This window comes from Thermobia domestica, chromosome 6, assembly GCF_964235325.1.
Source record: "Thermobia domestica chromosome 6, izTheDome1.hap1.1, whole genome shotgun sequence".
NCBI classification, from domain to species: domain Eukaryota; kingdom Metazoa; phylum Arthropoda; class Insecta; order Zygentoma; family Lepismatidae; genus Thermobia; species Thermobia domestica.
In genome coordinates, this window is record NC_137459.1 from 78,304,564 (window position 1) to 78,331,379 (window position 26,816).

The 26,816-nt window shown below is 35.9% G+C and overlaps 1 protein-coding gene across 2 annotated transcripts in view; it reads right to left on the reverse strand.

The window, feature by feature from the left end:
* Positions 1–26,816, reverse strand: part of LOC145688069 (uncharacterized) — a 118,046-nt gene that overhangs the window by 67,758 nt on the left and 23,472 nt on the right. For both annotated transcript variants that reach the window (XM_081761783.1, XM_081761782.1), the window contains exons 4-7: positions 20,014–20,152; positions 9,143–11,366; positions 3,443–3,599; positions 1,012–1,156 (exon numbers count right to left, since the gene is read on the reverse strand). In XM_081761783.1, coding sequence (XP_081617909.1) covers positions 1,012–1,156; positions 3,443–3,599; positions 9,143–11,366; positions 20,014–20,152 — 2,665 coding nt within the window. The remainder of the gene's footprint in view (positions 1–1,011; positions 1,157–3,442; positions 3,600–9,142; positions 11,367–20,013; positions 20,153–26,816) is intronic.

Below are 26,816 nucleotides of genomic sequence, written 5' to 3' on the forward strand. Positions count from 1 at the left end.
GGATCGACCACAGGACCTTACGCACCAGAGGTGAGCGCTCTACCACAGAGTATTCCCCTCCCCACATGAATCCGTAAGTTACACATATATAAACTCGGGATATAAACTCCTCATAAACTGACACATGACCTAGGATTTTCCAAAACTCCGGTTTTAAGAGGAGAATAGGGGGAATTTCTATACTTTTTTTCTGCCATATTGAAATAGATTTTGTCTATTGATTGTGACAGCATGACAGAATATGACTTATCCGTTTGAAATGAAATTAGGAACATAGTACCTACCTTAAGGTTTTTTTCTTTATCATGTCACATTTATTAAAGGATGTACCCTACGGGCGGGGGGGGGGAGGAGGAAGAACGGGCGGGGGGGGAGGACGAAGAAAAATCAAAGTCTATGACACAAATATAGTATCTAATGGTTTTATAATTGATATGCGTATCTTAAGACGGAAACAGATTTTACATCGTAAACCTGTTCTCCCCGCGCGAAGAACGAGTATTTCAGCTAGTACACAAATATTTTTACAGCATGATATCCTGAGTTGGAAGATAAAAAAAATCTGAACATCCACCAAGCTTCACCCCTTTTCACATCCTGCAAATACTATAAGTGGTTCGGAATGTATCTGATAACTTTCTACTGGACAACGGTTATTCTAGAAAGAATTCTTGCGGAAAAAATGAATGGGTGTAAAGATTCTCTTAGTATTATTACGAAACAGTTTGGGAATGTTTAAAGATGACAAGGTAAAGTTAAGACTTCTATCTTTATTTTACTTCTACCTTCCCAAAAGGAAACTGAAAATATTGCCATTGTTTTCTGGACTATACAACCCTTACTAACAACCATAAAAACAATATATCATATTTTGATCAGGTCTTTATAAACAATGCTGATCTCATCTCAACAGGTCGTAATACCGAAATTTTCTAAAAGGGGGGATTTGTATTATTAAAGCTCCCTAAATTACTGGACGACAGAAATACTGAGTGATGTTAGAATACTCACTGATCTCAGAAAAGTAATTTCTCCTCTACAATAGCGATCATCGCTATGGTAAACTGCAACTGCATGTCCTACTTCCAGAATATCATTCGAACTAAAGAGCGGTGCCATACCAGATGTATAAGTAAGGTGCATTTTCTCCTGAAGCCTGAAAGACACAATATGAATAAATAATGTTACATCTCATTTCTATGCAATAAATTAAATTTAAAAAGTGGAACTATTAGCAGACGGATGAATAAACTTACACCTACCTTATTTTTCCTTATAATGTTACTTTTCACAAGTTAAGCTACCATAAATACATAAAACGGGTATTGAAGAGAGGGATTTAAAATTATTTTAGAATAATTTTATGACAACACAAAAATTTCAGCAACTCTGGTAACTTTCTTAGTCTCAAGAGAATTATTTTGTTGTATGACTAGCAATGAGTGACTTGGTTCATGTTCTTTATCCTAAGTATCATCAATGTTATGATGATCGAGTTTTACTATTAACAGTGGGATACAAACCCCTTTCTGCTTTTGTCACGGTAGGGTACAAGAAGCTAGCTTTAAATCTACGAATATATACACGAAAGGACAACATTTTAGCTATGAAGTTAAGTGAAACCCTGCAAAAAATTCAAATTCAATATCATTTGAATACACTTTCAAAATGTTCTTTCCTACAATAACATTTTTGTATATAGCCAGAATAGCATAATTCAAATGTTGAAATGAAAAGCATATTTATGAGCTTATAACGGATATAATAGAATTTACTGTATCAGCGTTTAAGTGCGTAGCGTCTTGTGTGTGCGTTGGTAGCAAAGTGTTGCCAAGGGTTCTTTATCCGATATTACATTATTATTGCTCAGTTTGTTGTTTTATATTGTGACAACACAGTGTATTTTAGGTTTGCACACATTTTGTATATTTTACAGTCGAAACAAGACAGAGTGTCAAGTGTACAAAATTTGAATATTTTTGCCATGTTCTGCTCTTGGAGTTAAATCAAATGCAGCAGGAGCGGCGACAACAATTTGCACCGTATATGGAGCTAATCCCATTGCTGACAGTACGACAGGGAAATGGTTTTCTCATTTAAAGGCAAACCGATTTGATTTATCTGATATTCCATGGTCAGGAAAACGATTGCTTAAATGAGCTTCTTCGCGAGAGCTCCGTCAAACAACACGGAAAATGACACAAGTTATGTATTGTGACTACTCACCACACAACGAATTAATATCACCGTGTATTTAATTATGTCTTACAAATATAAACTTATGGAAACATAGACTTCACCATTGTATTTCTCGTAAAATTCTAGCCCCATTTGATATAGTACAGCATCCCGTTCCTATTTAAAAACGTCGAGCGAGATACACGATGGCCGACTTCAAGGTGGTGGCCATAATAAGCATACTCACAAATAGATGTCTAATTTCTCCCGGTATCGGCTAACTTTTTTTGTTTTCCATTTCTTTACCCGTTTTACAAATCAAATTAAGTTTTCAAACTTGAAACGCAGTTATGGCTTATTCTGAAATATCAGGTTTTTGGTCACTGTGGCCTTTATGGACGGAAGCATTTTAAATTTTGTTTACGCTCGTTTCTTCACATTCCACACTTCTCTGCTAAGTTGGTTCAAGAAACTAGATTTCGATATCGATAAGTTTACTTGTAAGAGAAGAAAACAATGAAATACTGGTACAGAACCTTCTTGAAAAATTGCGAGGCACAAGGGTGAAATATATATTTTAAAATTCATTCACTGTCTGCATTTCCATTTGTTATTTCTCTGAAAAATTAGTTGCTATAAGCAATGAACAGGGTAAGCGTTTCCACCAGAACAATTCTAGACTGCGCAGGAGAAACAGTAGACCTATAAATCTGAAATTGGCTAAAATGAGATAAGTCAAAATTGGAGATCTGTGTGTCATGCTCGATGCTCCACCTCCGGTTAACTTGGTGTAAGTCAATTCTAAACGTGAGTTGAATAATCGCGCCTTGGTACTGTTAGTATAAGTGATTCATATTTATGTTTGGTAAAATAAAAAGTCACCTCCTGAAAACCTGTGTTTTTATGTTTCTCCCGCGCAGTCTTTGCAGATGGAAAAAACATTATAAAGGGAAATAGGTATAACCACTAGACCTGCTGGAGAGAGAGCGATATTTATATATATTGGTTCCACTGACCTTGGTGCAAGTTAGTTGTAAACCTGGGGCCCCGCACCACCTAAGGCCGACCCTGTTCAGGGAGAAATATTTCCTGATGAAACTAGTTTTGAAACATGGCTCAATGATTTCTTCAATTCAAAACCACAGGAATTCTATAGACAAGGCGTTAAATCCCACTCCCAGCCAACGCTGGCAACATTGGCAGATGGACACTGACAATGAATTCAGGACAAAAAAAAGTATCATGTAAAAAAAAATGTACTTACCTGTCAAACTGAGATGATTTAGAAGGGTCCACAACCCAGATATAAAAATGACTAGGATCAGTTGCGTATGAAATCAGAACTTTTTTAGGCTTTCTGTCAAGGACATCCATCTTGAGAAATCGGATATTATACGGCTTTCTCTCACCAATTAGGATTTCTGCAAAAACCCGGAAAATCTCACTGTTATAGAAAAACAAAGTAACATACGAGAAGGACACAATAACACTTACAGAGCATAAAGTAAATTTAATAACAAAAGGGAACTTTGAAACCTAACTTGGCAATATGTAAAGCAAAAAAACATTCACACCTGATTGCAGAAAAATTGGCTTGTCAATGTAAGAATCTTAGATTTTCATGAAATTCTGAGATGGCACAGGACGTGAACTCATATACATACATAAAAGTCTTCGGCCAGGAATATAAAAAGTATTAAAAGATGACAAGAAGAAAGAAACGAAATTAAAGCCTAAACAGAATTTTTTCATAAGTTACTTTCTAACTGAGGCAGAATATTCATAATTGGACTTTGCTTTTAAAGTTAAACCAGCGATGTTTTCGTTAAAAGCAATTTCCCATTAAAAAATTGATTTAAAAAAAAAATCAAGCATTTATGGCATTTCCTTTGCTTATGGCTCCTAAAAGTGAATGTATACTTTTGGTCTTCCATTTTCGTATCTTGGTACTCCTCATTAATGGTCTAGTGGCTAGCGCATGTGGCTTTAGTGCACAAGCTCTCGTGTCTGATTACCGGAAGGAAAGTATTGAATGCACTAATCCCACTTTAAACTGTAATTTTCGTCTCATATTGAATCGCTGCTGACGAGAGACATACATACAAACCATTCGTATGGCCTGGGAAACAAGAGCTAGTCATGAAATTAGCTTATATGTGACATTTAAATAAATCATATTGTTTAAGGAAATCACAATACCAGAGAATGAAATATAGTCATCCCACAACTTTGAAAGACACATATAAAGGTAACCTAGAAAGTTCTGTCGCTTTTTCAACCACCACTTTCGAACATCGATATGTTACCTAAGACGTACCTGGAAGATCAGAAATGGTTCCCATCAGCATCGACGACTTTCTGCCAACGTTCTGGAACGTCATGGATTCCATCGCGGTAGAACTTGGTGGGCAGTGAAGCGAAGAAAGTATCAAGTGCATTTTTGCACCTCTACTAGAGATTTGGACTGGCGTCCTCTAAGGTGATTGTAAAAGGAATAGAACAGGTGACAATCGGACGGTGCAATGTCCTGGGAGTGTGGCGGATGCAATGGTGTTTTCCATCCAAGGCGTAGAATGCTGTCCCGGGCCATCCTAGCCATGTGGGGCGTAACGTTGTCTTGTGACAGGAGAACCCCTTTGCGATTTAGAAGTGCTGACTCCAGACTAGTTTTGAGTTTTTCTTGAACGCGGCTCAACTGCTGACAGTACACAGTTGCATTGATGTTCTGACCAGCTGATAGCAGTTCCTGATGGACGATACCGCGAGCAGCCCACCAAACACAGGAGGACTTTCTGGTGCAATGTTGGTTTCGGCTATTTTGGAACCGGTTCATGGGATTCTAACCACTGATGACGGATTTATAGAGCTTTGTACAATCTCACTTCTCATCACACGTCAACACCTTGTCCAGAAATGGCTCCTTCCTCAAACGAAACAACAAAGAAACACAGGTTCTACTCACGTTGCCTTCTGGCCCGGAGTCAAATCATGTAGGACCCACAGACCCAACTTGTAGTGCTTCCCAAGTTGATGGAGGTGCTACCGAATAGTTTGTCCACTCACACTGAATTGTACTCCCAGTTCCTCACATGTCTGGCCATTGTTCGCCCCAATTGCTGCCTGAAGATCTTCATTTTGTACATGTGTTGGTGTTCCGGCACGTGGTGCGTCTTCGAGTGTTTCGTCACAGTCCTTAAACTTGTTAAACCACCGCTGCACTGTCCGTGTAGTCACGCCCCCCTTACCAAAGGCCTGGCATATCTTTTGTCCCGCTGCTGCGGCGTTTGACCTCAGTTCGAATTCGTACAGCATACACGCCCTAATGACGCTCTGTGGAGGTTCCATGTTCACTCTGTCCTTACGCAAGTTCACGGCGTAAGTGAACTGCTACAACCAGGTAGTATGTTGGATATACCCACACCAACATCTAACGTTCGCCTTATCTCCACTCGCATTTAACTCACAGTGTGAAGGCCAATGAAACACAGACCTCCACAAAAAGGGACAGAACTTTCTTGGTTACCTTTATAGAAACAAAGAGTTAATACCTACTGCACTACTTTGCGGTAATTCATATAAGCTTTCGAAGTCCGTGCGGTTAAAAAGAAAATAATAAAATGTTTAATGAATTACACCAAGTTACGACACTAACAGCCATTCAAATGTTTATGTCTAGCTAATAAGAATACATATAAAACAGAATGCATACATACTGTAGTTATATGATTAATGTACGCGCCTTCGGTGCTGGAGATCAGGCTTAGATTCCCGGTGGGAGTTCATGTAGTCTCAGACACTACGTTAATATGTACGTCCACGTCTCATATAGCCTCAATACTGAGTGGGGCACTGAATCCCAAAGCAACCAATAAGGATATACGCATCACAGAAATAGGTTATTCGGAAAGATTAATTCTATCTGTCAAGTTAAAATAGATCTAGGTATGCGCAATATTTGAAGAAAAAACTGAATTTTCAAAACGACGTCAATGATGGAGAAGACGTGTCTTAATAAAACAAGTAGTGACGTACGATTAGGAAAATGTTGGGTATCAGAAGTACTTATATCAGTTACTCAACTTACTTTTCAAAAATCCAAGCTATGAAAACAAGGAGAAGGAATTTTCACACCGGATGCATGGCTAATCTATAAAAGATTCATCTCCAAACTGTGATCTTGAATTGCTAGGTTGAAGTTTCACCAATCCCGTTTAAACAATGAGCCTTTACAGTGTGGCCACTCAAACGGCAAGATAAAATTCACGCATTTTTTACAGGTTATCCAGCATCATAACAATATTTTTTAAGGACGTTTGTATGGAAGTTAAATTCCACGTTACTCTAAGGTCTGGACAGGTATGTATAAACATCAAACGAATATGCAGATTCAACAAATCAAGTAACTACTAGAATATTCTGTCTCACACACACTCACAGAAAATTATTTCATAAGTTTCACATTACTATAAGGTCTGAACAGGAGAAAGAAAAAAATATTTCTATATAGGTCCACCTTGAAGGCAGTACTTACGAAGATTTTTCTGCTTCTTTTCATAGGAAGATTTACCTCCCGAAGTTTGTCGGCTGATTTTTTTTTTTTTTTTTTTTTTTTTGACACCCGATATATTATGTTCATTCACAGTATGATGATATGCTCATAGTTACATAAAAAAAACTAATGTTTCATTAAAAAAAACAAACAAACAAAAAAAAACAATAGATTGCTTTAAGTGTTCCATGCATACGGTAAATTTATTATCAAATGAATATGCACAGATTCAATAAATCAAGTAACTACTAGAATTTTCTGTTCTCACAACACTCAAAAAATACCTATTCTCGTAATAAAGGGATATTTTTGTAACAAGGTAACATTCTTGTAACATGGTAACATTCTTGTAACTTTGTTTATTCTTTAAAAATTCAGGTGTCTATAGATAAATTCACGCATTTTTCCAGGTTTTTTCAAGACCTTAAAAATTCACGCATAATTCCCGCTTTTCCCGAAATTCCCGACGCGTGGTCACCCTGCTTTTTAAGCTAGTGACCTACAGTTGAAAGTGGAATTTGAATCCAGGTCACCAGCAGAGAGAGCATAAACCATCCGTCTTAGGGAGGAATTCTATGAGGCTTCAAATCTTGACCTTCATACGAAAGGCACTACAAAAGCACACAAATAGTTACAGCAGCTTACATAAAATGTATTCTTTCATAGTCAACCGCATTCAACTTGTTCAAAGAGTTTACGAAATGTTGTTTTCCGACGACAAAGATATGTGATCCGGCGCTTCAACCACAGCCACGTACGAGATAGTTTTCAGCACAGTTGTCATCATTGTAAGGATCGTCGAGTAACTACTGACTACTTGGAACACATTTTTACCAGCTTCTCATATTAATGATTTTACAACTTTTCTCAAGAATTGCAAATACAAAATATCAGATAGTAATAGATCATATTCGTTTTGCTTATCCACATTTTGACTGCTGAAATATGTCTTAAAAAATCTAGTTTATGTTCAATTAGCAAATACAGACAAATGTATACACCACGAAACATTAATTTCATTATCGAAAATTTATGTAAACCAAAGCTACTAAATTTCGAGCAGCTATCGACACATTTCTACAACAGTGTATTGTGAATAACTACACATTGTTACTTTTCTACATTTATATCGCAGAGTAACCACCTTATTCGGAAATAAATACTAGAATATTTTGTCTTTATTTTGCCAACCATGTCATCTCCTTTTTAATATAAATTTCCGTTGCTGGGTCATGTGATAATATTGCCTTGTTCAACATGTTTTATTTTTGTTTCCATTGAATTCTCTCTACTTCAACCTGGAAACACAATGACATAAACCAGGACCACAATGTGGTGCTCAATTGGAAGTTTCACACACACTTCTATGTTCTTGTTCTTTTGTTGCTATTTTCTCCGAATATGATGAAATATTTAGTGAAAGAAATTCCTGGTGGACACTCGGTCGAAAAAGTGTAACAGTTTTTTCAGTCCAGCCATCCTGAGTGAGGTTTCTCCTGGGTGGTTTCTCTCATTCACACCAGGCAAATGCCGAGATGGTACTTATTATAATGGTCCCAGGCCGTATCCTTCTCTTTCATCGGATAGTGTGATCGCCGAGGGACATCCCTCGTATACGTGACGGGCTAAATGGCCTTAGATTACGAAAGGCCAGAAATCTAATTCCTACTTTAATGAGAGAGATTATAGTGAATGTTTTATGTTGTATGGAAACATTTTTACTAGTGCTGTCAAAATTATTTGAATATGACAATATTAGTTTTCGATATTCGATTATTGTTCGAATAGCAATTATTCGAAAAATCAAACACTCGAATATTGAGTTATTCGAATTTCTCTCTCTCTCTCTCTCTCTCTCTCTCACACACACACACACACACACACACACACACACACCACCACAACATTTTCTGGTAACTCCTTTCTCATTTTTAGAATTAAATTAGATCACAAAATTTAAAGTCTGAACCCAGTAACCAGATCAGAAAATCTGGTTATCATTTTTTCAAACGCAAACAGACTAAAGGCCGAATGACCATCGCCAAACTAAAATATTTGGTAACCAATGGTGGCCTGACGACCAGACATTTCGTGGCCTAAATTAAACTTTCTTTTTCTTTTAGGGGGGGGATGTGTTTATTTTGATTTACAATCACTCCCTATGTAACAACAAACATACTGAGAATTTAATGTGTTAAAACACTCTAAGAAAGCTAGTAAACTAGCACAACCTACCGTTGAGAACACTTATACATTGAAATGAACACGTAGAAAACAGATGTTTATTTGTCGAAGTAAATTTATAGAAGCATTAATAAATATCTAACTTTTTTTTCTTTCTGGTGCGTTTCCGATTTCTTTGACCCTATATAAAATTGTTTTAAAAGACTAAAACACAAAAAGATCGAAGCTTACCTTTAACTTTTCTAGTTTCGTCCGGCTGAACTTCTACTTCCTGAGGTTGAGATTCCAGCCACTTCTGAATACGCTCATTATCTTTAAGATGCTCAGGCTTCTGTGAGACTAAATAAGTTTGATCCTTTTCTTTCGTAACTATTTCAGACAGTTCCTGAATTTTATTAACCAAATTTAATTTTATCTCTTTCGAGATCTCTTCCATGCAGTTATAAGCCGTAGTTCCTACATCTCCAACTACTGATGACGTCTTAACAGAGACGACAGGCACTGGATTTTCTTGTTTTCCAGTTTCTGTCAGGCTTTTGCCATCTCCGACAGGGATTTCCATGTCTCCTTGATTTTCAGTATCTTGTAATTTATCTACAGAGACGACAGAGGTTTCGTTTTTTATTTCACTTCCAGTTTCTGTCAAGTTTTCGACATCTATGAAAGGAATTTCAATATCGTCTTGTTTATCAGTATCTTGTAATTTATCTATAGGAGTGATAAGAGTTACATTTTGTTCTTCACTTGCAGTTTTAGTTAAGTTTTCGCCATCTGCGACAGGAATTTCAATGTCTTCTTGTCTTTCAGTATTTTGTATTTTATCTACAAGGACAACACGAGCTTCGCCTTTTGGTTCACTTGCAGTTTCTGTCAAGTTTTTGACACAGAAGATAGAAATTTCTATGTCGTCTTGTTTTCCAGTATCTTGTAATTTATCTGCAGGAACCACAGGAGTTTCGTCTTTTTCTGTACTTGCACTTTCCGTTAAGTTTTCGACATCTATGACAGATATTTCAACGTCTTCACGTTTTTCAGTATCTTGTAATTTATTTACAGGGACGGCAGAAGTTTCGCCTTTTTCTTCATTTGCACTTTCTGTCGAGTCTTCGACATCTATAGCACAGATTTCAGTGTCTTTTTGTTTAATAGTGTATTGTAATCCATCTACAAGGACGACCGGAATTTCGTTTTTTCCTTCACTTGCAGTTTCTACCAAGTTTTCGCCATCTACGACAGGAATGTCAATGTCTCCTTCTCTTTCACTATTTTGTACTTCATCTACAAGGACGACAGGGGTTTCGCCTTTTTCTTCACTTGCAGTTCCTGTCAAGTTTTTGACATTCATGACAGAAATTTCAACGTCTTCTTGTTTTCCAGTATCTTGCAATTTATCTTCAGAAATGACAAGAGTTTCGTCCTTTTCTCCACTTGCAATTTCTTTCAAGTTTTTGAGATCTACGACAAGAATTTCATTGTCGTCTTGTTTTTCATTATTTTGTACTTTATCTACAAGGACGGCAGGACTATTGTCTTCTTCATTTGCACTTTCTGTCAAGTTTTCGACATCTACAAGAGGAAGTTCAGTATCTTCTTGTTTCTCGGTGTCTTGTAATCTATCTATAAGGACGACTGGAATTTCGTCTTTTCCTTCACTTGCAGTTTCTACCATGTTTTCGCCATCTACGATAGGAATTTTAATATCTCCTTGTTTTTCAATATTTTCTAATTTACCTATAGGGACGCTCGGAGTTTCGTTCTTTTCTTCACTTGCAGTTACTATAGAGTTTTCATCATATATGACAGGAATTTTCATGTCTGGTTCTGGTTGTGGTTCATTTACAGAGACGACAGAAGTTTCGTTTTTCTGTTCATTTGTAATTTCTATGGAGTTTTCGCCATCTACGACAGGAGTTTGACATTTTTTTCGATTTGTACTCTCTATCGATCTTTTATCAGGTACGACAGGTCTCTGATCTTTGGTTATAGATTCTGTAGACTTGCATGTAGGTATGTTTTTTCCTTTCGCATTCAAAAGCGTTTCATTAGCTTTCTTTTCGTGTTCTTGAGTAATGAAAAATTTCCATACCCAATGCGACATTTTATCCGCTAATGGTTTGCGTGGAGCAGGATTGTACACTACACAGTCAGCTACAGATTCGAAAGAGTTGGTCAGGAGTCCTTCAATTAGAAATTGACTCTCATCAGGATCTCTCCAGTCTCGGTTAAAATCCATTAATTTAAACAGCTTATCTCTTACAATTTCGTTGGTCAACAACTTTCGTACTTTTATTGGGTACGAATAAAGCTTTGAAAACGCTATTATGTCGACAACAAAAGCATCAATTAAAGGATCCTCCACTTTACACATAAAATCAACTGTTAGAGAACTGTGGTATACTATGGTAAGGAAGAGTTGTCTTTGATAATCGCACCAAGGAATTCTTGTCGTATCAATCTGTAAATAAAATAAAGACTTTGTGGTTAGATGAAAAAAAAAGAAAAAAAAAAAAAGAAATCGAGTGGCATATCTATGGAAAACAGTGAGGTGCAGAGAAATCTAGATTATCCGATTTTTTGTTTTATATAGACTAAGATATCATTTACTTCTCGGTTTAAAGATTGTACTTAACTACTAAAATGCGTTAATTAGATTAACATAGAATGGTGGCTTGTCTGAAGTAATAGTCACAAAATCATGCTAACTGAACTCTTTGTGAGAAACGTTACATAATATTGATGTTTATGAACGTTATTTACATATTTAAAACCTGCTTAATATTTTACTAGAAACCAAATATCTTTCGTACTGATTTAATTACGAAAAGAAATTACTCATAACAAGTGTACGTTAAATAATTTTCAACATACGGGGTGCGGAAACTAAAAGTAGTCCCCAAGTAAGATTTGTTGCTGGGTCCTCATGTGAAAGTAATTGTAAAGTTGCTGAGTTTCGAGTTGCAAACTGGTCTTTAAATCTTGTGATTGGTATTTTCATAGTGCAAAGATACTTTACGTTCGTTAAGATCATTTAAGAATGTCGAAGTATATTTCAGGGCAAAGTTTCCCGACACACGAGAACGTCAGAAACATGCAATACAGAAGCTAATTACGAAATCCTTTGAAACGAGTTCCTTTGTAACAGGAAACGTGCTGCACGGAAGAAAATGCGAACTGAAGACAATATTGTGGAAGTGTGCAGACGCACGTTGCAAAGGATTCAGAAGTCAAGCAGGCGATTATCCCAAGAAATGGGAATATCTCACAGAACATGTTGCCGTATACTGAAGTTAGATATAAAATTTAAACCATACAAAATTATAACATTCCATGAACTTAAGCCTCCAGATTACGTGAAACGTGTTAAGTGCTGTAGATGGCTACATGAAATCACTGAATCTGGTAAAATGGATCCTTTGCTGTACTTCATGTCATATGAAGCACAACTCACTTTTCTGACTATGTTAGTTGCTAGAATAAGACCGCGTTGCCACTTTACATGAATCTTGTAGCTGTCATTAAAAATCTTGCAACCCCATCTTTCTATTTACTATTTACACATTACAACTTTCTGAAAGCAAGAAAGATATCTCCACCCATGTAACACTGCACTATAGTGGGCAAATAGTGAATCTCATCATTAAAAACGTGTATTTTGGCGCGCTTCCCCTCCCTGTCCAAAAGAATCCGTTGTTTCGGAAGCAGAGAAACTTTTTTTTTCTTGTGGGTGGGAGGGCGACAGCAAGTAGCAAGCAAGAACCCAGAAAGTTGCACATAGTTTGACTCCTTGCAAGATGACAAAATGTTGCAGTCCCTTTCAAGACTACGTTTACATAGAGAAATATTGTAGGGTTTCAAGATTTTTTTTTTTTTTTTTTTAAATGACAGCTACAAGATTCATGTAAAATGGCAACGCGGTCTAACAGAATTTCGAATGACACCAGCCCCAAATCAACATTTGAAATTCCCCTTCATGATCATAAAATAAGTGTTTGGTGTGCTGTGCTGGCACGCAAGATGGTCCATTCTTCTTCAGTGACACTATCAACTCAGATCATTATCTGCAACAACTATTCTATCGATTTGTAGAGCAGGTAAGTGAGGAAAAATAAAATTACACCTTTTCCAACAAGACTGTCCAACATCAAACACATCGAACCAGAGTTTGAGTGCAGTATGAGAAGTGTTCGGGGAAAGGAGGGGTCAAAGTACATGTGGGCTGCGAGAACACCGGACCTTTCAACGTGTGATTTCTTTGTGTGTGTGTGTGTGTGTGTGTGTGTGTGTGTATGTGTGTGTGAGGGGGAGGGAGCATTAAAGAGTAAGGTCTATAACAGTGGTCACCGAACCGTTGTTCGCGAGCTACTAGTAGCTCGCGGGGACATTTTCAGTAGATCGCATTAATGCTCCGGTTAGCTAACTTTGATTCCTCTATTTGATAGGCAATAAACATTTTTTTTTTTTGTTTAAATAAAAGTTGGTAGCTCAGAGTAGGATTTGGAAACGGCACGGTACCTCAGAAGCTTCATAAGTTTGGCGACCACTGATCTAGTGATCTAGATAAATAATACGCACACATTGGACGAATTGAAAGCAAACATTTATAACGCCATTGCACGGATAACATCAGGGGCCTATTTCTCAAAACTACTGTATATATAAGTTTTAAAATATCATGAAGCAGAATAAAAGTGAAAGTCGTTTCTAAATTCTAATGCTAATATCTCTAGTTTGTCTAACTTTATGGTATATGCAACAGTAAAATGTTTTATTTTCAAAAGCTTCACACTAGTATTACAACACTAGTAATTTTGAAATGAAATGAAATTGAAATTTTTGTTTTACGACCCACGTTTATGCCGGTTAGGCTAAAGGAGACGGTGATCATGAGGAATAAATGAAATGGTGGAACGATGAAAGTGAGAGGAAACGGGAGAACCCCGAGTTGAGTTGATTTTAGTTTAGCGTCCCGTTCAGCAGCGAGGCTATATGAGACGTGGACCTACTGATTAACGTGGAATCCGAACCACATGAGCTCCCGCCGGGGGGAGAACCCCGAGGAAACCCCCGCACACGGTGTTTGTACACCACATATTTCACTTGGCGGGTGCAGGGTTTGAACACGGGACCCCATGCCCCAGAGGTGAACGCTCTACCACTAAGCCATTGCAGCCCCGTACTAGTAATTTTGAGAAACATGCCTCAGATGAGTTGTGGCGGGTTACAAACAACATGCTCCGTAGTCTTGACCTCTATCTGCTATTATGAGGGCATTATTGTCATTTTTTTGTAATTGCCATGTATTTGTAATTGTAATTGTAATGTTGTAATATCGCTATTGTTGTGATTAGCTTACTGTTATGTTGTAGTATAATGCAAATGTAAAAATAAAAAAGTAAATAAATAATAGGCCTAGTAACCGTAAAAATTTGTTTAAAAAACATTCAAAATTAATTTCCGGGCACATGCAGTAGAGTCCCGCTAATCCGAACTAACTGGGACCGAATCCTGTTTGGATTACGTGATTGTTCGGATTAGCCGGAACAACAGTAAAATCGCGGTTTGAAGCGGGTGAATGGGTGTATTGTGTTGTAATACACAACGTACAATATTTCAAAACACATTTTCTGACTACAGTATATGTACTGTACTGAAAAAATGTCAAAAATGTTGGAAAAACTTTGATGCCTTTATTTTGGCACGCACAGTACGTACAGTACAGTAGTCACAAATCTTTCCATGAGGAGTATTAATATCTTCGTGTATTTGAAACTGTAATTTAACGAACGTTTTCTCTGTTTTCTACGAAAATGTGCACCCATTTTGATTCTTTTTATTATTAATTTCCGAAAAGAGCGTATTTCCGCCACAAAAAAATAATAAAATAAAATTTACCCGGACCTGTTCGGATTACCGGGACTCGACTGTATATTTTTAAATTTCTGTATATTTTTCCAGTTCCAACTAGTCCAGATAATTAACGTTTTATATAATTCTCTTCTCGATTTTTGAATAACATAAAAATAATTTACAAAGACGTTGTTAACTATTTTGATCATTCTCAAATCGTTATGATGAAAGCGAGAATGCAGCAGAGAAAATCGAACAATATTTGGAACATCGAATAGTGATGTAGTTTAATGCACACTGTTAAGTGACTGTAACAGAACGAAGTAAGTTTTGCCAAATCCATTTCGTTAAACAAATTTCAAGCATGCAGAAATCATAAGCTAAGAAAAGAACTATTCAAAGGCAATCAAAAATAGAACAAAAAAGCAAACAATATGGTGTGAAGAATGTGAAGTAATAATAACAATAAAATAAGTTAAGAACATTACAATAGAATACAATGGAACTGGAAGTCTCTCAGAAATATGGCACTATGGGTGAGTAAAGAAACAAAGGGGTAGTCTGAACGCAATCCATAATACTACTAACATTCAACTATAACACATTTCTTTGGATAACCATTCACTGTATTAGAATTAATTTATCTATTACTAACATTCATGACCAACCGATTGACTGACATAGACAGTGACCACAAAGTCCCGTTACCCCTTGATAAATGCTAATGTAACTGGGTATACCCTGGTCGACTACGTAAAAGCACGTGAAACAAGACTTTGTCCTGCACCCATATCGACCTACTCCTGTGCAAGAATTATCAGACACAGACATCGATCGAAGAATGGAGGCATGTGCGGAACTTCTTCAGATGTTCTACACAATACCAAAATGCGTCAAAGTGATCTGTGTGCAATTTACAAGAGTTCTGACGCACGCAATGATCTTTTGGTCCAAGGACAATCCACACTTTTATGAAGAGTTGGAACAGAATCCCCCACATGTGATGATATTGGCAGGCGTGGACAGCAGACACGTGTTTGGGTCGTTCTTTTTCGACGGTGTTGTGAATCACCAACAATACCTGGACATGTTGCAGAAGTGGTTTGTTCCTCTCTTGGAATCAAAGAGACACGTTGGTTTAAGCATGACGGGGCACCTGCCCATTATCCACTCGCTGTATGCGAATATCTTATGGAAGTCTTTCCTAGGCGTTTGATGGGTCGTGGTAGTCCGGATCTGCCCGCACCATTTGCCTGGCCACCACGATTCACTATGGGGTTCATAAAGAGAATGGTTGCACAAAACCGTTACGATATCACTGCCGAACTGACAGAAGCTTTGAAATAATGTAATATAATATTATATATATATATATATATATATATATATATATATATATATATATATATATATATATATATATATATATATATATATATATATATATATATATATCTCCAATTATAATACATTTCTTTGGATGACCATTCACTGTATACACACAAACCATAGTACACTACATAATTCAGTAACGTAAATTATTACTTTTTCTTCTCGATACTGTTAAGAGCTTCAAAAAAGATTGAGTCAAATAATAAAAAGGTGAAAAAAAAATATTTCTCGATTTGCTGTATCTTTAATGATAATGTGACAGATACGTTAGATAGGTGAGATCCAGAAGAGTCAATATGTTGTAAATGAGGGTAAGTATATGAAAATTTCACTGTGTTATTTATTTTACTAAGCGATATTAAGATTCAAAGTGAGATAGTAACTAAATTAATTTAAAATATATCTAATACAGCATTATGCACTCTGCAGATTATGTATGATAATGGAGTAAATAATCTATTTTATGTCACAACATTTTTTTTTATAGTGTAAATTCAATTTACACAAATAGTAAAAAAGTAAATTGTTGAGCACCGACTTCAAGAGTGGTGAAATGTATACCTGTTCAGGAAGCAGACTGAGTAGCGTAGTGGTACAGTATCAGCACAGTAAGCCGGAGACCCTGGTTCGATTCTGGGTCCAGTGATGCATTTTTAACTCGCTGTATGTAATTGTATATACATAACAAATCCTAAGTTTCTCCAACGGAAAGACTGGGATCAAAAAAATAATTACAGTAACTAATATGTGGAAGAACTGCAAAAGTTCAATTTTGACGAATACAAGAAAGAAGACTTAGAAAAAAAAAAAAAACCTTTAAGCATTTTAACTGCGAAATTTATGTGTTTTATCTGTGTTTTATTTCACTTTCAATCCATCATACTTACGACACATTATGAAACGTACACATAATGAATTTAAAATAAAACCAATACATCAAATACAACCTCAAAAATCGCATGTTTACCTTCGAGAAAATTACACAAAGCTATACGTAGGTTTCATATTAACGTACACACTCACATATAAATATACAATAAAAATGTTATTTATTTTAAATGCATAATATAGCATTACAATAAAATGATTTTTACCGTAAGTATGTGTACAATAATATAAATAAATAACGCAATTAAGGTAAGAGTCAATTTTACTATATAGGTACTTATACGCAGTTTCTTGAAATACAATGCTGCAAGATCCTCTGGTAACAGTCGTTAGTGAAGTGGACCTATTGGGACATTTCCTGTGTATTAGAGCGCTTTTTCTCAATTTTCTTTATTTAATTCATACAATAGTGCATTGCCCTCAATTATCTCTAAAGCTGTGGGACCATCCACGTTCAGCAAGCTCCAGAAGTAAGTCTCAGGAGTCAATGAAAACTCACCTCAGACGCGCGAATAAAAACTGCAATTTTGAGGTATTCGAGAGTGTATCTTTTGATGAAAAAGAGCTGGGTTCGAGATTTAACGCTGCATGTTGGGAGGCGTGAGCCGACCTACAAAGTCACTGTGCAACAGACGTTATTTATGGATAAACATGCATTAACTTTGCTCATCAATTTTGCACAGAAGCTACATTTTTCTTTATATTGTCATTAACCCCTTCCCTGTATAATTTTCTGACTGAGGTCTTCTGTTCAGTGTGTTCGGCGTAATAATACGCTCCTGGTCGTTGTAGCTTATTTTGTGTTGGGCGTAATAATAATATGCTCTCGTACATAGTGTAGCGAATTTGTCTGTGCTGAGCGAATTAATACGTGTTCCTTGAATATCTTCTCATTATCAGTATTTATGAAGTGTATGAAGGTTTTTCTCACATGAAATTCTACCAAAACAAGAAAGAAAAGAAAAAGGAGAAACAATTCCTGTGAATTAGTATTTTAAGTGTGAATGCATCTGTTTTTATTCTGTTTTTGCCGCTATTCGTTTCTGAAGCAGTGAGAAGCCCTGAGTTTTGATGTATATAATTTTCAGAATACAATTGCAAGTAAGCATAAGCGTGCTGTTAAAGACGACATCATTGAACACCTGCTTAATTCCAGTCACAATGATTCGAGTGTTTCTTTATATGATATTTCTGATTTCTCTGATTCTGATGGAGACGATGGGAATGAAATGGAAGATGTTGCTGATACCTCGTGAACAAGACTGCATACGCGCATGTTACCAGAAGTATTTTAACAATAATTGTTTGCAACTGGATGTGAGTGATAGGGATAATGCTCATAAATTGTTGAAGTTATACTTCTCAGATGGTCTTGTGCAGTTGATTGAGCTTGAAACTAATAGGTTTGCAAGTCAAACGATGTTGCAAAAACAGGCTTCCTGAAGAAGAGAAGCCGAGTTTGCGTGGAGCGATACGTACACAGATGAAGTGTGGTTGTTCTTGGCAATTCTAATTCTTCAGGGACTTGTGTGGAAACCCGAATTCCTTATGCATTACAGCGAAAAGATGATATTGAAGACACTAGATTTTGGACATATTATGCTACTGAACAAGACTTGTTTTGCTCAATAAATGAGTGAATTTTGTTGATAATTGAAAACTATGCACCGATTCCAATCGAAAACTTTGGAAAATAAAACCTGTACCAGACATCCTTGTACCCAAATTCAAATCTCTTTATGTACCGGAAACAGAACTGTCTGTTGTGAAAGTTTGATGTTGTGGAGGGGACAATTGTCATGTGTTCAATACATTCCCATAATAAGTAGATGATTTGGAATTAAGACCAAGTATATTACTCTGTAACCAAATCTAACCTAACCAAGTTGCTGCTCAGAGTTCTCCATTCAGTAATAAATACGAAAGAAATAAGCAATATTGAAATGATGATAGGGATAATGATAATGACTGATGGTCACGATGATGATAATGATGATGATGTATTAACAATAATAGTAAATACAATACTAAGTGGTCCTTAAATGCACAGTAAGCAATATATACACAAAACTGATGTTGTAAGCTATGCCAAGAAGTTCTCAAAAAATTACACCCTGCGGGAAGGGTTTCACTCGAGAAAATACACTGTAAGTGCTAGATTGACCGTGGGCGTAATAATGCGCCGAACACAGGAAAAGGGTTAAGTATATTTTGTACCAGTGATATATTATTTTGTCTGCCTATCACCTACTGTAAGTATCCGTAGTATCTAAACAGATATATCAAATAGTTTATGTTGATTATAATCTTCTCCGACTTTTGATTCTTACGCACGATTGTCCCCATGTTAACCATATGTGTGTACAAAATTCTTACGTTGCTTTTTTATTGTTTGATGTGAGATATCTTTACGATGCACCCTTACTTCTGTAAATGGTTCCTTTATCCACAAAAATCCTCCTTTATTGTTCATACCCATATTTTTCATTGGCGTCCGTTCATGAAAAAATAAATAAATAAAAGATAAAACCTGTCATCCGTAAAATGCCGTTATAATTTTTCCGGTTTTAGCATTAAACCACTGGCTTGCTTTTTAATTGAGACAAATAATAGTATTTACACGTCTTGGCGTGCAAATGCGAAGGCCACTTCACTCATGAAACTTTGGTTTAAAACTTTGCATCAGAGACGAATACTCCCCCAGTGTACCATACACGGGCATTCCGATTGGTCGCCTACCTGTTCCCTGTACATTAGCCCACACGTAATCACCTGAGGGACACTGTTATCGGTTTGTCTGTCATAGAGGTTAATGCTTAAAATGAACATACTATAACACTGTAAACATTACAAGAATAAAGGTTAAATCTAATTTTACTATTTACAACTGCATCATATTGATGATTGTGAAATCCACCCATCAAACTCAACTACTCTTATCATTATTTAGAGAAGCGATAATAGTTCTTACTTACCCCTATTAATTGACATTGCACTGCCTGTTTCGGAATTCCAACTAAATTCCCTTTCAATTTGAAAGTCTTTCTCAGTGGAACAGTATACATCAATCCATCGTCAATATCCAGGACTCGAATTCGACTAGTATTTATATATCTATTAGGAAATAAAAGTAATGGCATGAATAATACTATCACAATAGTGCATTTTGCGTCAACTTGGCGGTAACTATACCTATTAAAGAACATTATTTATTCGAATTTTTACATAACAGATTAACGGGGATTCATCTTGTATAGTACCCAATAAAATAAGAAAGAGCAGGAAATGTTTTATTAGTTTGTGATATGATTCAGGCATTTACGTGAAGAATTAAGGAAATTAGGGAAGGATCTTAAGTTTGTGCTTCTGTCATGAAGTAACGAACGTAGGAGAAAGTGCCTTAATAAAATAAAGGCAGAGTGAAAGAGTTGAGTTGAGTTGATTTTAGTTTAGCGTCCCTTTCAGCAACGAGGCTATATGAGACGTGGACCTACTGATTAACGTGGAATCCGAACCACATGAGCTCCGGCCGGGAATCGAACCCGGGTCTCCCGGCAGAGTGAAAGACTTCCGATTGTTTCTTAACGGAAATTTCTATAGCTCAGAATCTAAATTTACATAGCATTTGATATAGCCACAGCGCTATAAATAGAGGTTGAAGTCAAAAGCAGAAACTAATCAACTACAAGTATTAACCTGGAATGCACGGCGTTCAAACGAGAACAAACCATGCAAAAACTTATATATACGAATAGCATTTTCTGCACTTCTTGTAACGTGATATTAATTAGGATCAGCTATACTCATTAACTTTAGACAAAGAAATATAGTGCATTAAATTTCACAGTCCTGAATTTCATACAATTATTGTAAAGTCAGCAACAAAAGTTGTTTCCCGTACCGACAACGGGCTTCAGAACAGGCTCGGCGAATAATTTCTCTCTCTCGTTTATACAGCAGTATATCGTCCAAAATAAGCAAAGTAGTTTGTGTTGTACAAGAATAGAGAAAAATACGCTGGTGAACTTCTGATGCTGGCTTTAGTTAAATACTACAAGAAAATTTCACATTCAATCTCCTTAACAAAACACCTAATTGAAATCTAAGCTGTAAGTGTATCAGACGCCCGCATTCAACTCTGAGTGAAGCATATGTGGGTTCAGATTCTTCACGCTGCTTAAGCCTCGGTGCCGGAAACGAAACTTCAATATATTTCACAACCTGAAATTAATTAGATTTACTTTAAAACCGAAAGAGGATCAAAAAAGCAACACAGGCTTTGGGAAACACTAGGCTTTATTTGGTCAAGTCGGCGTTTCCGATATGCCCATATTAAGAATTTCTTACACAGAACGGATATTTTTGCTACCGAACAATTAAGAAAGAAAAAAAAAATTTTTTTTTTCGAACTGAACAATGGAAGAAAGATTAATTATTTCAGATCAAACAAATCTACTGGCTTCTCAAGTTTAGTTTGTATTTCCGTTGTATTTTTATAATTTTCCACTTTCAATAATTCCATCTATAGTTACGTGAAATTGATTCCGAAACAAAAGCCTAAGGTTTAAACCAGTTTTATTAAGTAACGTGTTTCCGTAAAACATTGCTACTTCCCTTGGTAAGTCCGGTCCATTTTTATTCCTTGATGTTTCTGTTCTTTTTCTTCCTGTTTTTATCCCCCGTGACCAAGACTCCACGGAAGAGTCGAAAGCTTGAAAGTTTAAAAAAAAATCAAGAACTACATAAATCTGTAAATGGAATGTCTCAATCTCATTTCTTAAAAAATTAAATCATGGCATACTACAGAGTCATTATTGAAATATAAATAAAATCAGATAGGCGTTTACAATTTCATCCCAACGGAACACACACCATCAGCAAACTATATTTTTTGAATTCTTCTGAAAGAAATGGTTTATCAACATGCACGACAGTGCATGGCAGTCACGTTCCGCGAAGAAAATGAAAAGTGGCCTGCACTGCCGTAAACATATTATACACGAACAAGAGTTTTGGGTAAAATCGACGATCTCGAGGCCTTGTAAAAACGATTATGTTAAGGGTAGAATCATGAGATTTAGAATTTAGGGAGATATCCCAAAGATGTACTCATATACCAAATCTCATATTCCTATCTTCAACCATATTCGAGTACTGGACCTCTCAAATATGAAGTTTCCAGGCTCACTGATTCACTGACTCACTCATCAAATTGATTAGGTACCTCCCAATGAGAGAGAGACGTGGAACTTGGCATAAATGTACTTTATAACGATTTGAGTATGGAAAAAGTCCGAAATGTGAGGAATGTGTTATGGGAATTTTTTTGTGGGCGAAAAACTGTCCTTAGCAAAGCAGAAATCTGTTCATTCACTCACTCATCACATTGATTACCTACTTCCCAAGAAAATATAGACGTGAAACTCTGCATAAAGGTACCTTATAATGACTTGAATAAAAAAAAAAAGTCCGAAATGTGAGGAATGTGCTATGAGAAATTTTTCATGGGTGACAACCTGTCCTTAGCCAAGCAAAAATCGGTTCATTCACTTACTCACCACATTGATTAAGTACTTTATAACGGAATAAAGATGTGAAACACTGTATATGGGTACCTTTTAATGACTTGAGTATGAAAAAGGTCCGAAATTTAAGGAATGTGCTATGGGAATTTTTTTTATGGGTGAAAACTGTCCCCAGCCAAGCAAAAATCGGTTCACTCATTTACTCATCACATTGATTTGGTACTTTCCAATGAGATAAGACGTGAAACTCTGCATAAAGGTACCTTATAGTAACCTGAGCATGAAAAAAGTCCGAAATTTAAGGAATGTGTTATGGGATTTTTTTTTTTTACAGGCGAAAAATTGTCCGTAGCCATTACGCACTTTCCAGTGAGGTAAAGATGTGAATGTCTACATAAAGGTACTTTATAACGGCTTGAGTATAAAACTTGAGGAATTTGCTATGGGGAAATTTTTCATTGGCAAAAAACTGCCCTTACAATCAGAAATCGGGAACGATTCCTTTATTCAACATATCATGTGCATAATAATGTTATCAATCGTCCGAGTGGGTGCCCTCTAAGCTGGTCTAGTGGCTATCACGTGCGCCTTTGGTGGACGGGGTCCCGGGTTCGATTCCCGGTGGGAGAGTCTTTGCAATTTTAAATTCCCTCGATGTTTTTAGGTTAATAAAAAATAATTTAAAAAAACGAGCGAAGTTCACTGAGGAAAATCCGTTCTCCGGACAGCGGTATACTGTACTGTACAAATATGCGGAATCCTTATGTTTACTACAGAAATCAGTAGTTAGCATGCGTTATCCATATGCTACATACGTATTGTCCTCCTTCCCGCTTAGATGTTGCACCATGTCGTTGTAGGATGTCTGACATCTAACAGTCTTCCGTACATTACATGCGTATACGTATGTTGCGTACGTCAGCTATAAATTACATACGTCCGTCTGTATGTGAGATCCTGACCGCCTATATATACACACAGTTCCTTCGTTCGTACAGAAAGTACATTTATTCGGAACACTTATACGGAAAGTACGTATACAATATAATTTTTTCAGTTATACGTTTGTGTACGTTAAGTCCAAAAACTACAGGATTTACACATGCAATCTAATTTTTCACGTACACCATATACTTTTTCTCAGTGTGCCAGTAAAATAAGTGAAACCTAGTAATAAGTAGTTGCAAGTTAATGAGGCAAGTTCGGTGAATCAGTTAACTTTTTAAAAAAAGTGAGCTAAGGCGCGTATATGCTGCCGTAAATTTCGTGGTTGGAAACCCAGACAAGAAAAGCTAATATTTTTTTCTCTTTTCGGTGAATATTTTTCCTTTATTGCAGTCATTGTTATTAAATAGATACTGAAATTAAATTGATAAGTAATAGATATGTAGAGGTGGGGATATTTAGAATTAATGAAGTTTTCCAAGAAATGGGAAATCCAATTGTTCGACTTTTATATGAGATATGTTGGTGGCAAATATAATTAATTTTATAAGCTATCTGATATATATATATATATATATATATATATATATATATATATATATATATATATATATATATATATATATTCTGGAAGGTAAACCCAAGGCAATATGAAACTGTGCAACATGCGCGTCATGTAATGAAATCCATAATTTCGCAATGTGGAGGGTAGAAAACAACTAAGCATGTTGAAACACCAGCCATGTCTAGTGATGTAGAATCGAGAATTCAGCATCAAATGTTTTGGGGTCCTGTTGATACTCTTCGTATTTAAGTAATGAAAAATGAGAGGTTAGCGATCGTGATTTTGTACCTTGGGTAAATAAATTAGAACCTCGTTTGGACATAACTCTCTGACAGATATATAATATATCCTCCCCGCTGTTCTAGTGGCTAGCATGCGCGCCTTTGTTGTACAGGGTCCTGGGTTCGATTTCCAGTGGAAGAGCCCTTGGGAACTAATGTTGCATGTGACACATTATGACACCTATAAAAATGTACAACTCTAAATTCAAATCTAACAATATGTCACAATTGAGAATCCCAATATACGATATTGATATGGTGAACTACAAAAAGAAGTGAAATCTGAACAAAAACACCAGAGGTGCAAAAAGTGCACCCAAGTTCATCAGCCTCGAAAAGTGTTGAGTGTCGCGCCAAGTTCCAATGTTCGTTTCAGTGGCCAAGGAACTTGGCTCATCCATCCTCATCTCAACACTTTTTGAGGCTAATGAACTTGGATACACTTTTTGCACCTCTGGTGTTTTTGTTCAGATGTCATATTCTCGGATAAATGAAAAAAAGTAACAAACGTAATAATTAATCATTTTCCAGAAAGTCTTCCAACAAAACGCAACGAACCAAGTAAATTATTTTTCTGAAATTTACGTTTCTAACATTTTGTTTAAAACACGTATATTAAAAAATGTAAAAAAAAAAAAAAAAAAAAAAATGCCAAGTGAAACTTTTTTCCAGCTTAATATTCTTCAATGCAGAAAGTTGTACTTTCTTCCTGCTCATATTTTGATTTATTTACTAATACATCATACAGCATATATATACATATATAATGTTGTAGATTAAGTTTTACTTCATGTACTCTTTCAGGCTAAATATTTTTTTCTTTCGAAAGAGTATGTTTCTTGTCACAAAAGTGAGACTTGAGGACTTCATACCATTTCCTCACTGAATATACCCGTTTATCAGACCATGACTTACCACTAAATATTATTCAAAAGTCTTTGGTCTTTTAATAAACAAGAAGGACAGAAAGACAGGTTTGTTTATTAACGAAAAACATTGATTTTTTTTATGTTTCTTCAGATATATATCTTAAAAATACTCCTCAAAATTTATTCCATTATTTGTTTTTTATTGTACATCATAAACACTATACAAATTGAGGATATAACTTTTTTTGAGTATGTAATACTATGGTACAAAACAGTCAGGTCTTCCGAGAATTTTCTAGTTTTTCATAATCGATTTCGAAAAAGAAGGAGTTTGAGGCTTATATACAGTATGTATAAATGCGGAGTGGATTATGTACCTTAATATGTCCTCGTAACCTTAATGGCACTTTGTCAGGTTATTACAATTTCAAATCCACGTGTTAAACGAAAACATACAATATCTCATTTGTTGTTCAGTGTTGCAAATTAAGAACGCTACAATATCGCAAACATTTAATCATTGAAGGTCGCTACAACAGTAATAACACCAATAACACGAACAGGGCAATGCACATGAAAAGTATCTTAGTGTTTAATACCATGATCTTGAAATGACGTATTTCCATAGAATAAGAACAAAGTTACAAGCGGTTGAAAACTTGACCTTTTTTCTCGAAAGGCTTCATTAAAAACATAATAATAATAAAAATAAAAATAAAAAAAATGATTACGTAAGTATCACATGTAAGTATTTATATGCTTTTTAATAGATGAGCAAATCATTTTCCATTTGCAGAAATTTGATATCTCAAACCGTTCTAAAAATATAGTAGACACTACTTAAAATTATGAAATTCCGAGAGGTTTTGTAATTATATCTACTAAAAAACTATTGTTGTAATGCTATAGAAGCAAAGGAAACAAAGATCGTTTTAAAAAGTTCTCATAAATATACCGTTTTAGGCAATATATCAATCTTTACCATTATTTTTCATATGTCTGGAATGGTTTGAGGTATCAAATTGCTATAAACGGAATTATGAATTTTATGTCTACTAAAAACTAACTGAAATGAAATCTTTAAGTTTAACGTCCCATGATTATGCCTCAATACCTGTTAGGCTAAGGGAGACGATGATTAAAGCAAGTAAATGATGATGGAAGAATTGATGGAATGAACATGTGGAAGGAAATGGGAGAACCCCGAAAAAACCTACGAACATAATATTGCCCACCATAAAATTACTTGGCCGGAGATCGAACCAGGGATGCATGCACCAGAGGTAAGCGCTCTACAACTGATCCACCGTGCTCCCTATCTCCGTAATTGAGTGATACTCACCTAAGCACCCTTTAGAACAACATTTAGAAGTCAAATTTTCAAATTCTTTTAACTTCGTTTCTACTTGTTCGAAATAAATCACATGGTAATCGTAGTATTCAACACTAAGGTACTTTGGGCATACATTGCCCCTTTCGTTTCACTTGCGTTATTACTGTTGTAGAACCCTCCAAATTTTGGTTGTCGTTCGATGTTTGTGATATTGTAGCATCCTTAGTTTGTAATACTGAATAATAAAGTGTGGTATTGTA